Source organism: Bos taurus, chromosome 19 (genome assembly GCF_002263795.3).
Source record: "Bos taurus isolate L1 Dominette 01449 registration number 42190680 breed Hereford chromosome 19, ARS-UCD2.0, whole genome shotgun sequence".
In the NCBI taxonomy this organism is placed as follows: domain Eukaryota; kingdom Metazoa; phylum Chordata; class Mammalia; order Artiodactyla; family Bovidae; genus Bos; species Bos taurus.
Window position 1 is genome coordinate 27,023,313 of NC_037346.1, and position 13,045 is coordinate 27,036,357.

Consider the following 13,045-nt stretch of genomic DNA (forward strand, 5'->3'; position numbering starts at 1 on the left):
CGTCACATCCGGCCGCTGGGCCGAATCCTTCCGGAGTCGGGCCGCCGCGAGCTCGCTGGTTGGGCGGAGCGGCGCAGACGGAAGTGCCGGTGACGGGTGCCCGTGGCGTCCAAACCCCCCCCATATGCCCCACGAGACTCCCCAACCCGGCCTGCCCAGCGGGCGGAGCCCCTGAAGTTGGCGGGGCCGGGGCTCCTCCTGCGGGCGAGAGGCACGCGAAAGAGGGGCCGAGGCGGCTGCTCTTCGACTGCGTTTATTGGCTCCTTAGAAATCAGAGTCAGTAACAACTGTACAGAGGCCCGAGCCCCGGCCCCCGCCTTCCCCACTCCCGCCCGGGCCGGAACAGCAGCTTCGTTGGGGCACGGGGAGACGCCTCTGGGATTCACAGTAACCAGGGAACAGAAACGGAAATAAATTAAGTGTATGGGGGAGGAGTCGCGGGGAGTCATGCTCCCCAGATCAGTGCATGGAGAGGGTTTCCCGGGGTCTGCGGCCAGGCTCCCCGCTGCGCCCTCACCTCGGACGGAGGGAGGTCCCCTTCCAGCCGGGGCACGGAGCCAAGCAAGCTCCGCTTCCCAGCTAGTCTGAGAGCCTGCCCACACGCTCCTGTGCATCTGCCAGGCTGAGCACCATGCATGTCGCGGGGCGCTGGAATGACCTGGAGGCAGTCATCATTCCGAGTCCACGGGCCGAGGCCCAACTGTGCTTGTAGTGGTGCGGCCTCGCCCCTCACTCCACCCGTACCAGCAGGGCATAGAGGAGCGTGGCCCCTTTCTCCTTGGTCACCCACTCAAGTTCGGCTGGGCTGAAGTGAGGATCGGGAGGCTCTCTGAGGGCCGCAGAAGGGGGTCCCGGGGTGTAGGAGCCAGGGCGCACACACACCTGGAACGCCACCTGGGCCTGGTGCGTCCGCTGGGATTTGGGGTCCCGGAATCTGTCACGTAACAAGCAGAAATAGGGCAGTGAGGCCTCTGGCCCCAGTACCTCTGCCCCTTGGCACCTGCAACCACCTCAATTAGCAACAGGCCCTGCTGTTCCTGGTAGTCACTCCTTCCTTATAGGGGCTTGGCTGCAGCCTCATCTCTACCTGAAATGGTATTCCTCCCAATGCCTGCTTGACTGACTCCATCCTGCCCAAGTCTTTGCTCAGATTCACCTTCTTAGTGATATCTACCTGGACTACCCTATCTTGTGTGCTCCAACCACACTCCTGATCCACTTCACTCTGCTCTACTTTTCGCTTCCATAGTACTTACTTGTCACCTTTAAAAATACTAAATAACTATGGATAAACATTCTAGAGCAAGAGAGGACATAAGTTCCATGTGACCAGGGTTCCCTTCTTTGTTCTTTGTGATAGAACAAAATAAATGGCACTTGTACAAAGACTGTGAATGAAGGGCTGGCTGGAGACTGAGGCACTAGGGAGACAAGGTGGACAGGAGGGAATCATGGAGACCCATGTGGCCCTGGGGCCCCTCCCGTGTACTCACTGCACTTTGGATGCCAGGGTCTCAGCCCCAGCATATTGGAGGGAGGGGGAAAGCAGCACTGGAGGGGGCTGCTCCTCCCGGGGAGGCGCACAGTTCTCTCCAGGCTCCTCAAACCCTGTCCCAGGCTCTCCCTTCAAGGGCCGGCAGCTCAGGATGGAAGCAGTGCCTGCGAGGGAGAAGAGCTGGGTCAGGGTGGCCCTCCTACCACCCACAGGCCCACCTGCCCTGCGTCCGCTGGCGCTACGTACCTGCCCCCAGCTCCCCTCGGTCCAGCACCCTCCGGACAGCCGCCACATTGCTTCCATGGTAGGCCATGTGCCACTTCTTGGTTAGTGTCCCAGCCTCCAGGCGGGGGTTCACCCTAGCAGGTGGACAGACAGGACAAAGGTTACTGGCTCCCCAAGGTCATTCCCCAGACAAGAAGTTTTGTTTTCTACACACCCTCTCAGGACCTTTTCTCAGGGTGGGTAAAGGACAGTGCGGGAGGCGCATAATCCTTCCTTCTACATACCTGAGGTTGAACCTGCACCAACCAAAGGGCAGAGCATATTCACGGGGGGGCTCCCCTCGGCGCCTGTGGGCCTCATCTCCTCGAAGTTTTCGGCAAGACTCACAGTAGCACAGGCTACGCTTCGGCGGAGGCATGAAATAGTCCTCTGTGGAGAGTGAGCAGCAGACTTTGTGGCATGGCCCCCACCCTGGGGCTCAGCCACAGCCCAGAGCTGGGCCGGGAATAAGGGAGGTTCTGGGGGACTGGGGACTCACCAGGAAGCAGCAGCAGTTCCTGGAAACGGGAGCAAAGGGCGTGATACTCGCAGCTTTTGAGGGGGCTAGTGGTGGGCGGTGGGCCCCAGCACACACTCTCCTTGATACCTGAGGGAGCAGAGTGGGCCCATGTCACAGGGGCTGGAGCCAGAAGTACAAAGTCAGGGTGAGGTGGGCCCTGGCCCCTTGGGCTGGCTCACCATCCACCATGTCAGCTTTCTCCATGTCCCCTTGGGTTCCAGCACTTTTCCCACTGGCAGCCCCTGGTTCAGGGCTCACGATTGTCACCTGCAGAGAAGAGGGGTGGTCAGTCAGGGTGTGACCAGCCCCCAGGGCCTGCTGATCCCTTCCATGAACTACTGGCTTCCCCTTTCCTGGGACCGCCCAGCCTCCCAGGTACCACTCCTCTCCTCCCACGGCCACTCACCTGCTCACACTGCCCATAGAGGTCCACGAGCGCATGGCATGGCTGGGGGACATCTGGCACAGCCACCCCCTGGTCCATCCCGTTGATATGGAGGTGCAGCCCCCCAGAGCTGTCCAGCCGCAGTCCCAGGATGGTGCCTTCTGGACATGTGTCCAGATTCGGCCCAAATTTCTCACAGATCTAGGAGGAAAGATCTATTGTCTTCAGGGAGATCAAACTCCCCACTGGCAGCAGCCACCGCCGCCCTTCACTAAGCTTTGCAAGTCCCTGGGTTTTGCCTCTACCCTTGCCCACTGCTTCAGTTACCTAAAGTCCACCTTCCCTTTCCCCCCTTGTGACATTCTCAATGGCAGGGATGTCAGAGGAGGCAGTGAGCCTGAGACTGTCCAGGTAATGGCACTCACAGCTCTGCCCACCTGCTACAGGGCCACTATACACCTGTGCTCCTACCTCCAGGGCTCGGGGCCCCTCTTCTCCCTCAGCCAGCCACTCCCTCTGAGAGGCAGCGCCCTCTCCCTGCTCCCCACCCACCTTGAGGCCATTGTGGAAGACCCCTCGGCCCCGCAACAGCCAGGCTGCCCGTTTGAGGGCACAGGCAGAAGCAGGGAAGTTGAGCCTCTCCGGTGGGCAGGTGATGACTCCCAGGACAAGGGAAGATGTCCACTGCCGGTTCAGGAAGTCTATCCGCACCTGGGGAGAAGGCAACTGCTTCACAATCATAGCCTCCTGCGAAGAGGCCCCCCATCCAGCAGGACTGGGCTCCTCACCCCTGCCAGGGAGAGAAGACGGCACCCCAGAGTGCAGCCTGGGATGCAGCCCGTTCTGATACCTGGAGGGACCCGAAATGGCCAATTTGTTTGTGTCCTTCCCTGTTTCAGCCTTGGTCTTGCTATAAAGGATTCTTGTCCCTGGGGATTTCCTTCACCTGCCTAAATGACATCTTCGCAGCATAATGCCCCCTCCCCTGGAAAGCATGCCCCATTCCCACATACAGGATCAGGAGCCTTCCTGGCCTCCCCAAGCCCCTCCACACTGTTTCCCTCATCACAGCCCTCAGGTGGGTACTTCCTGGAAACTGATCTACAACTCCCACCACAGGATATGAGCAAACACCCAGAAAGCTAAGGGGCATGCATGCCTTCCACTTCACCCTCCACTTGGGAAAAAAAAGCCTTTCTACAGGAGAGTTGGCCCTGCGTCACCTGGAGCAAGAGGAGCTGGGGATAAGGAGGTGTAGCTCACCTGGACCAGCAGCTGGGGCACCAGGGGCTGGTTGATGACAACTATGCCCTGGTTGTAGCTGGCCACTCGTGTGGCTGTACGGTTCCCATTGGACAAGAGAATATTCTTCCCATGGTTCTCCAGGAACTCAAGGGCTGTGGGCATAATGGCCACTTGGTTCTGGCCCTGGTAAGGAGGAGAGACTGAGCTGCTGGGAGTGCCGACTCAAAACCGAAGCCACCCCACCAGGATGGACATAGAGCCTGCCAATAAGCCTCTGGCCATCCAGGACTAGATCAGGGAATCCGAAAATGACCTGGTGGCTGATGGCCCACCAACAGTCCATCCCTGAGCCCAGTGGTTCCTGCTGCCACCTCTTACTTCCAGGCCATGCTCCTCGCCTTCGTCGTCCTCCTCACCCTCACTGCCGGTGTCTGAGCTGGGGGAAGGAGGCTGAGTGCCTTCTGGCTCATCCAGACGGGTGGAACTGACAATAGAGACACTCCGCACTGGCCCATATAGATCCAACACAGCCCACACACTCTGTGGGCACACAGACCAGAAGTTAGAAATTAGCAGAGGACCTTGATCCTCCTCCAGGTCCATGGAAGGTCTGGGGTCTACCTTGGCAATGCCGGTGGCTGCAGGACCCATATCCTCTCCATCTACCAGGATGTGCATTGTGTCGTCTGCCCCTCGGCGAATGCCCACACGGCTTCCCACCTAGGGCCAAGGCATGGCAAGGACAAGGGCTCAGCCCACCTCTCCCCACTGCCCCCACTCCCAGGCCCACCTGCGGCCCTGGGGTCAGCTGCCTCACCCCCAGCCTCTCCAGGTTCCGGCCATAGTTCATCCTCTGGAGTTGCCCGTCGCGCCTCACTTCACAGCTGGACACCATCCAGGTGGTCTTTGTCCGGAGCTCTGGCAGGGAGGGAGGCAGTCCCGGGCCCCCACCTGCGCCGGGCCCCATGTCCCCAGGCGCTAGCGTGGTCAGCCCTAGGCGGAGGGAGCCGGCCCACTTCTCATCCAGCTCCTCCACCTTCACCTGGGAGACAGAGGAACCCTCAGCGCACTGCAGGAGGATGGGAAGCAGGCTGGCCCTTCCATGGAGGTTTGGTGGCCCCCTGGGTTACATCGCCACAGCCCACCTCGAAGATTTCCTCACTCTTGAGCTCCTTGGTGCTGAAGACGAGGCCATGGGCGTAGCCGGCTGCTCGCACTGCCCTCGTGCCGTCTTCCTCCAGAGCGATGTTCTTGCCACAGATGCTGTGGAATCGGTGGGCCACGCCAGCCACTGTGGGAAGACAGGACCAGAGGAGGGGGAGGATTGGGGCAGCAAGCTTCAGAGAGGACAGGGCGAGGCTTTCAGATGCAGCAGGAAGTCGACATGATGGTCCCACCTCCGGTCTTCCCTCAAGAACTTTGATACCTCTTTCACCACAGCAGGACTCAGTCCCAAACCTGCCATGCCCAGCGATGGTGTCCCAGCCCTTTGGTGGCAGGGAAGCATCCAGGCCCTGTGTCCAGGTGGAACTTCCTCCCCTCTTCTTGGTGCTCCCCACCAGGGGCTGAGCCCTCCCCCTTCCCCTTGGTCTACCACTGCTGCAGCCAGCCTGTCTAAACAGCTTGCCTGACCTGGAGGCTGCACCCCTCAGACCCACCACAGGCAGACAGAGCCCTTCCCCGCTCCCTCCCTGCCATCCTCCCTCTCTGCCAGCTAAACCTGGGGAGTGCAGGGGGAACGACTTCTCAGTGGCGGAGTTGCTGGTCGCCAGGCTGTTGTCCATGGGGCCGGTGGCATTGGTGATGGACACTTGGACGCACTGGCCGTACAGATCCACTACTGCATACACTTCTGAGTAAGAACAGAAGGCGTCAGCAGCCCAGTAGCCTGGGATGGAGTGGGCCGAAGGTGGCAGGTCGAAAGCCACAGAATAGTCACCTTTACCGGGAGGCAAGCCTGAGCACGCAGCGCCTTGGTCCTGGCCATTGATGAAGTAGTGCAGGTCGCCCTTGGCCGTGCGCATCATACCGATGCGGGCGCCAGTGCCCAGCGCGTCAAGATCACACCCGTAGTTGTTGCGCATGGTGTTCCCATCTTGCATGATGGCTGTGCCGCTGCAGGGATAACAGAACGGGTAGATCGGCCTCCCAGCTTCCTCCCCACACAGGCCTCTGCCCCATCTCTGCTTGTTGGAATCGTCCAGGGCCTTGGACTGTGATGTTAACCTGGGGTGTGAGACTCAATCTTGTCTCCTGCACCCTGGAAACCCCCCAGGCAAAAGCAGAAGCTACCCTAAGGGTCTATGGGGAGGGAACAGCCAGACCACCTAGGTCTGTCATGGTCTACACCTACCATAGGCCCCAAACCCTGCTTCCCTCATCCCGGCCAGCTCCACCAAGCTGGCTGCCAAAGCAGACAGCCCAACCTCAGCATCCATGTGTCATAGTCAATGTCTGTCATAGTGTTGGGGAATTCAAGGTCCTCCGGCCGAATAGCGGTCACTCCTAGAAGGAGGCAGGGGTGGGTCAGAGCCGAGTCCCCAGCCTCTGGCAGCCAGCACCTCCCCAGCACGTGTATACGTACACACACACACACACACACACACACGCCCCTCACCAGCCTCAATGGAGCCTGACCAGCGGTCCACCATCTTCTGAATGACGATTTCAAACAGCTCGCCATCTCTCAGGGCTCTGCCAGGAGAATGGCCGTCAGACAGGCCCCACTTGGGTGGCTGATGCTGAGCAGTAGGGAAGTAGGGACATAAAAGTCCAGACACTGACCGGTTGGAGATGACAATGGCATCGTTGAACTCGCTGCGGCAATTGTGGCGGAGCGCAGTACGGCCCCCGTTGGTGATGACCGCATTGCTGCCATGCAGCTGGTGGAAGCGGAGGTCCGAGCCCCCAGCCCCAGACGATGGGGAGCTTGGAGACACCTGGTTGTTCCCCTCAGGGAGTGGTTCAGGGACTTGGGGCACCTCTGCAAATGGACATCACCCTTTAGGCCTACAGTCATCTCTGAGGCCTCCCAAGGCCACCCCAGGCCCTGCCCAGCTCGGCCCTCACCCACGTCGTCCACAATGGTGGCCTGGGCCGCCTGGCCATAGAGATCCACTACAGCATAGACTCCTGGGGGCACATTCCAGGCAGCGGGACCCTGAGTCATGCCATTGACGAAGAAGTGGAGAGTCCCGTCCTCCCGCCGCACAACGCCCACCGTGTCCCCTGCCTTGGAAGAAGGGGGGCTGGAGTGAGGAGTCAGGCCGAGTTCCTGCCTGGGCTGGTCCTTCAGCAGCTCCACCTGGCCTGCCTCCCCGCTACCGACAGGTGCCAGTCCCCCCAGTCTCCCACCTTGAGTCGGTCCAGGTTGTGCCCGTATTCGTCCAAGATGGTCGTCCCGTTGTGCATCACCCCATTCCCTGTCATCATCCAGGTCCCTAGTGGACAACGAGTGGTAAAAGCCATGAAGAGGAAGCCAAGACTTCTTTCCTTTACACAGTAGTCCCCCAGTTACTTCCGGAAGCTACCAGTCCAGCCTGCCTTTTCTTCTCAGGGCAGAGCAAGAAAATTCTGCAGTTCTCACACCAACCACAGGCCCTATCCACGTGGCATGCCTCAGGCACCGAATGTGTCATCACAAACGTGACAAGTGAAAGAGGGTCTGGAAAACAGGGACGGTTTCCCCCCTAGCATCTTATCCTGGCCCTGCCCTTCCTGGGAGCTCACCAGAGCGCAAGTTGGTCATGGTGGAGGGCAACTGGAGGTAGGCAGGGTTGTGGGTGGTGACGCCAATCTCAATGGAGCCAGCCCACTTGTCCACCATCTTGTCGATGCGCACCTGGAACACCTCTCCATCCCGCAGGGCTCTGCTGCTCAGCACCACACCATGATTGAAGTCGTCGGTGGCACTGAGGGGATGGCAAGTGGGGACTCAGATCCCGCCACACACAGTGCCCCAAAGCTCAGCCCTGCAACGCTCAGTGACACCCACTGCCCAGGTCAAGCACCCACGGTCCTCACTCCAGGAGGCCCCCCGACCAGACTCCCACGGCCTCCCATTTGCCCACCCCTCCCCCAATCCCCTCATAGCCCCTCCGCAGGCTTCTCCCCACCCCATGGGCCATACTGGGGCCTCAGGGCAGTGCGTCCCTCGTGGGTGATGGCTGCCTTCTGCCCACAGTTGGGGTGGAAGAGCAGGCGCTCAGGTTCTGCCTGGGTTGTAGGAGCAGCCCGGCGGAGAGCACCCTCAGGGGACAGAGCCCGCAGGATGGCATTGTTCCGGCGAAGGCGGTCACTGTGGTTGTTATTGTGGACGATGGTCACCTTCACGGCCATCCCATACAAGTCCACCACACCGTACACCACTGGGGGTGTCAAGGGGGTCGCCACACCTGCAGGGGTGGAAGGCACAGGGAATGGAGGAATGACGGCCGTCTCATTGTGCATGGGACGAGGGGAGAAGAATCAATAAAGGGAGAATGAGATAGACCCCCCTCAGTGAAAGCCCTGGCCCAGCCGCCCTCTCTGAGCTTCTCCTTACCCTGATCAATGCCATTAATGAAGAAGTGTAGGGCAGAGTTGGACTTCCTCGTGAGACCAATGTGATCACCCTCCTATTCAAAGCAGAAAAATAAAAACCTGGAATCTTTCGACAGCTAGGCTCCAGACTTGTCTTGGACACTGAGAACAGGGTAGTCCTCCAGCCTTCCCATCAACCAATGCGACAGGGGAACAGCTCCAACTGGTTCCCATGCATCTCAGACCACTCCGAATGTTCGAGGCAAGTCAGGCACTATGTTAAACTATCTTATCAACACCAACTCAACCTTCATGGCACTCTATCCAATAATACTAACAGGCTCATTTTCAGACATTAATAAAAAAAAAAAAACTACCCAAAAAGATGAGCTTCTGGCCGCAGGTCACCACCACCAAAGGCCAAACTGAAAGAAGAATGGAACCCATCTGACTGCAAAATCTGAGTGCTTAACAGTTGGGCAGCCCTGCCTTCTCAGAAGGAAAAGTGAAAGTCAATCATTTGTGTCCAATTCTTTGTGACCCCACGGACTGTAGCCTGCCAGGCTCCTCTCTTCATGGAATTCTCCAGGCCAGAATACTGGAGCGGGTAGCCATTTCCATCTCCAGGGGATCTTCCCAAACCAGGGATCAAACCCAGGTCTCCTGCTTTGCAGGCAGACTCTTTACCATCTGAAGCCCTTCTCAGAAGGAACCTTCAGACAAAACATAAAGGGCCTTCCTCCACATCAGAGAGTATGGGGCCCAGGCAGGACTGCTCGGTATATACTGGGGTGCCCCTGGAGAGAGGCCGGCGCTGTGTCCACCCTCACCTGCAGCTCATCCAGGCTGAATTCACAGTACTCCCGGCGGGTGCCCTTGCCATTGGTCAGGATACCACAGCCGCTCATCATGATGGTACCTGGGAAAGCAGACACCTTGGTTAGGGTATGGGCTCCCTGCAGCTTGGTGACCACAGGCCACGCCCCCACCATGCCAGGGGCTGGTACCTGACTGCAGGTTGGTCATGGTGGCTGGGTACTCCAGATTGTTGGGGTTGTGGGTGGTGACACCAATCTCAATGGAGCCTGACCACTTATCTACGAGCTTATCGATGCGGATCTTGGGTGGAATGACAGTGGAAGGGAGAGGGGAAATATAAACGCAGAGAAAAAAATCTCTCCACCCTTTGAGTTCCCTAGGCCACCTCCACCCTCTGCTAGCATTGGGGATCGAGCCCCATCTCTAGTTCCCAGAGGGTGAGACGCTGGCCAGGCCCCAACACCTTGCACACCTCAAACATCTCATTGTCCCGGAGCGGGCGATTGGTCATGACAACCCCGTTGTTGAATTCATCCAGGGGCCGGCGGCGCTCAGCGGTCTTATTATTGTTGCTGAGCTTGATGAGGGTTCCACACTTCTCATGGAAAAGGAGAGCATCGTTGGAGGTGACAATGGGCGAGGTGGCAGCACCGCTAGACCCTGGTGCTTCCCCTGCTGGGGGGGAGCTCAGGTTCACATTCAGGAGCCCCCCGTTGTACGCAGACAGGATGGCATTGCTCACCACCTCGGAGAGCTCCATGCCGGCAAAGTCTGCAACAGCGGGACACAGGAAGGAAGCGGAAATGAGTCTTCTCAGTCTCAGGCTCACCATGCTCTCCCTACCCCTCTCCTGAGGTCCCCCCACCGTCCACCTCATGTCCCGCTCCCCTTCCCAGGCCTCCCAGGAACCCTCACCATTATGCGACTCAAGGCTGTTAGGAAACGTCTCCGGTCGGGCCTGCGCTGGGGATACCATGAAGGCTGGGGACCAGGTGGAATGGGAGGGGAATAAGGGTTCAGCTCCTGCTGCAGGGACCACAGCCAAGAGACCCCTCCACTAGCCCCTGCTCTCCCAGCCCACATCCAGCCTCACTTGTCATTGCCCTGCCCCGCCCCCTCCCTTCAGCCATTCCCTCTGCCCTGTCCCCCCACCACTGCCCTAGCTGCATTCTCACCTTCATCCCCAGAGGTCCCTTGTTCAGCCAAGGCAGAATCTTCAGCGGGGGCGGAAGGCTCAAGGGGAGGCGTGGGGCTGGGAGTAGGGGGGCTGAAGCCCGGCTCAGGGGGGAGCACAGTGATCTGGGTGCACTTGCCGTAAAGGTCCACGACGGCCCAGACACGAGCCGGAAGGCCCGTGGCAGCCACGCCGCAATCCCGCCCATTCACCCAGAGCCGCAGCTCCCCGGCAGCCGTGCGCTCCACGCCCACACGGTCCCCTTCGCCAAGCTGGTCAAGGTCCTGCCCATACTCCTCCAGCACAGACCGTCCATCCCTCAGCACCGAGCAGCCCGACACTACCCACGAGCCCCCCTTCAGCCCTGTAGCGCTGCTTGGGAAGTCCAGCACATTGGGGTCCAGTGCCGTCACCCCAATCTCAATGGAGCCACTCCAGGAGTTGACCTGTGATGGGGCGGTGGACAGTGGCTCAGGGTGGGCTACGAATGGGTCTCCCGCATTTCACAGGCCACTGTGTCCCCCTCTTCCCACCTCTCAGACAGCTAACCGGGCTTTGCTCTCTTGAAATACGAGGCATCCCCAATCCAGAGATCCAGTCCCACAAAGTATTTTCTGGACTCTGGTCTCAGGGAATGATTAGACTTGCTCTCCTTTAGTAACTCTCTTCTGTACTCTGGGTGCACGCTGTCTATGATTCCATGCTCTTCCCACGCTGGCTCACCAAGCTGGCTAAATTCCCTGGCTCCAGGCTCCTGCCATCTCTAACTGCTCTGGTCTCTGTGGCTCCTCAACCAAATTCACAGCTCTCCATACTTGCTGGTATATTGCTCGCTCTCTCTCTCTGGGCCTCTCTCCTAGGCTATGGCTGCACTCAAACTCACTCTCCTCCCAAATTCTACCTCTGTGCACCTGGTATTTCCGCCGCATCACCGCACAGGCACACACATCTCTTGCTTTGAGTATCTCTCCTCACCCATCTTTCTGTCCCCTTCGGTGTGCTTTTGTTCTTCAATGGTTGTTCTTTTCTTGGTTATCTCTCTTTTTCCATCACATATCTGACATCTCTCCATCCTCCGTCTCCCAGAAATTATCCCAGGAGCATTGTTCTCTAATCATTATAGTGGGTGGGGCCCCGTGTCCCTTCCCTGCTCCTGGATCTTGACAAAACTTAAGCTCTCCTTGTCTCCTTCTCTTTGTGACAATGTTTCCGCTTCATGCTCCCTTCCTGCTCATCACCTAGTGTTCTGGCTAGCGGTTCCCTCTCGGTAGTGGGCTACCCTAGCTGTCCTCCCGCATCGCCTTCTGGTCCCCTCCCACCACCCTTCACATCTCGCTTCCGCGGCCCCAGCTCCGCACCTTGCGGTCGATGCGGACGGTGAAGACGCGTCCATCCCGCAAGGGTTCCCGACTCAACACCAGCCCGTGGTTAAACTCCTGGCCTGGCTGCTGCCGCCGCGCCGTACGCCCACAGGCCGACAAGCTCACCAAGCGCCCGGTGCGCGGATGCAGCTCCCCGCTGCTGCCCAGACTCCCGCCGGACCCCGGCCCTGGGCCGCTCCCGCCGGGGCCACCACCCCCACCCGGCCCCGGCCCGGGGCCTCCCCCGGAGCCCCCATTCCCACCCGACCCCGCCGCCATCGCCGCTGACACCGGGGCCGCGCGACAGCCGCGCTTGGCGGCACCGTGGCAACCGCGGTGCACGGACGCCCTGGGGGAATAGGACTCGGGGGCTGGGGCCAGATATGCTTTACGGCAGTGCCGGGCAATAAAGCATCCCGGAGTAGGGAACTAAGGACTACTACAGGGGGAAGAGAAAGGACGACAGAGTCGGGCAGGTTTGCTTTACGGCACGGGCGAGGTGACGGAGTGGCTCCAGAGGGGCGAAAACGGGCCGGGAGCTTTTGCGACAGTAGAAGAAACGACTGCCGCAGGCACTTTTACGACTTGGGGGTGGTGCCCAAACACTTTCAACTTTGCGACACCGACGACCCTGCCTTCTTTGAGGACAGGCAACACTTTGAAATATTCGCTTTACGGCAAGAGGAGGCGGGGTCTTTCCTTCGCTCCACGCGCCGCGAAGCGGTGTGAGCGGGCCCTGAGCACATAGAGGTAGCTTTGTAAATAAAGAGGGTCACACTCCGTACCACTTGAGACCGGATATGTCTTTCGACAGTGTCGCAATCCCTCCACTTCTCCGAAACAGAACGGGCTGGCTTTTGGGGCGAAAAGAGTTCGCGGATGTTTCTAGACAAGCCCATCTTGAACTCTAGTTCAACCAAACTTAGGTTTTAAAGCCACGAATAAACAGTCCAAAGGAGCCCTGGCAGGTAGTTTCAGGTAACGACGCTGTCAGTCCTCAAAGACCGCCACCCCCAGAGCTATCAACAACCCCCCAGCAAGACTCCCCAGACGCTACGCTTCAACTGGACTGTGTGTGACGTCACAATTAAGTTTCTGGACACCTGACTATGATTGGATAATTCGGATGAGAGTGGAGATGGGGGAGAAGGGCGGGAACAAATCCCAGAGACAAAGAAGGGTTTTAGGGTGGGACAGAAAGGGAGGGGCAACCTGAGAGGCTTCCAGTCGGAGGTCCCTAAACAGTTTTGATTCCGCCCCC

The 13,045-nt window shown here is 59.0% G+C and overlaps 1 protein-coding gene across 6 annotated transcripts; it reads right to left on the reverse strand.

The window, feature by feature from the left end:
- Positions 1 to 235: 235 nt before the first annotated feature.
- On the reverse strand, positions 236 to 12,859 carry NEURL4 (neuralized E3 ubiquitin protein ligase 4). Of its 6 annotated transcripts, none has more exons than NM_001192661.3 (29): positions 11,782 to 12,063; positions 10,425 to 10,869; positions 10,165 to 10,230; positions 9,722 to 10,020; positions 9,438 to 9,549; positions 9,261 to 9,349; positions 8,453 to 8,525; positions 8,039 to 8,303; positions 7,639 to 7,820; positions 7,264 to 7,349; positions 6,979 to 7,141; positions 6,694 to 6,892; positions 6,527 to 6,603; positions 6,336 to 6,414; positions 5,855 to 6,024; positions 5,630 to 5,761; positions 5,055 to 5,200; positions 4,727 to 4,951; positions 4,531 to 4,629; positions 4,288 to 4,449; positions 3,928 to 4,092; positions 3,217 to 3,375; positions 2,686 to 2,865; positions 2,459 to 2,546; positions 2,259 to 2,366; positions 2,005 to 2,149; positions 1,742 to 1,854; positions 1,494 to 1,659; positions 236 to 934 (listed from the first exon to the last, which is right to left on the reverse strand). In NM_001192661.3, the coding sequence occupies exons 1-29, from the start codon at positions 12,061 to 12,063 to the stop codon at positions 730 to 732; spliced, it is 4,680 nt and encodes a 1,559-aa protein (NP_001179590.1). In that variant the 3' UTR covers positions 236 to 729. The 6 variants fall into 6 exon arrangements, with proteins under 6 accessions (NP_001179590.1, XP_015314116.1, XP_015314115.1 ...); XM_015458630.3 differs by having other exon boundaries at positions 238 to 934; positions 5,630 to 5,758; positions 11,782 to 12,859; XM_015458629.3 differs by having other exon boundaries at positions 238 to 934; positions 5,630 to 5,758; positions 5,849 to 6,024; positions 11,782 to 12,859.
- Positions 12,860 to 13,045: the final 186 nt, after the last annotated feature.

Coding starts and splice junctions, on each gene's coding strand:
- NEURL4 (XM_005220232.5), bottom strand. CDS start 12,063: ATGGCGGCGGGGTCGGGTGGGAATGGGGGCTCCGGGGGAGGCCCCGGG. Junction 6,893..6,978: donor CACCATTGTGGACGACGTGG/GTGAGGGCCGAG, acceptor GTCCATTTGCAG/AGGTGCCCCAAGTCCCTGAA. Junction 4,952..5,054: donor AGAGTGAGGAAATCTTCGAG/GTGGGCTGTGGC, acceptor TCTGTCTCCCAG/GTGAAGGTGGAGGAGCTGGA.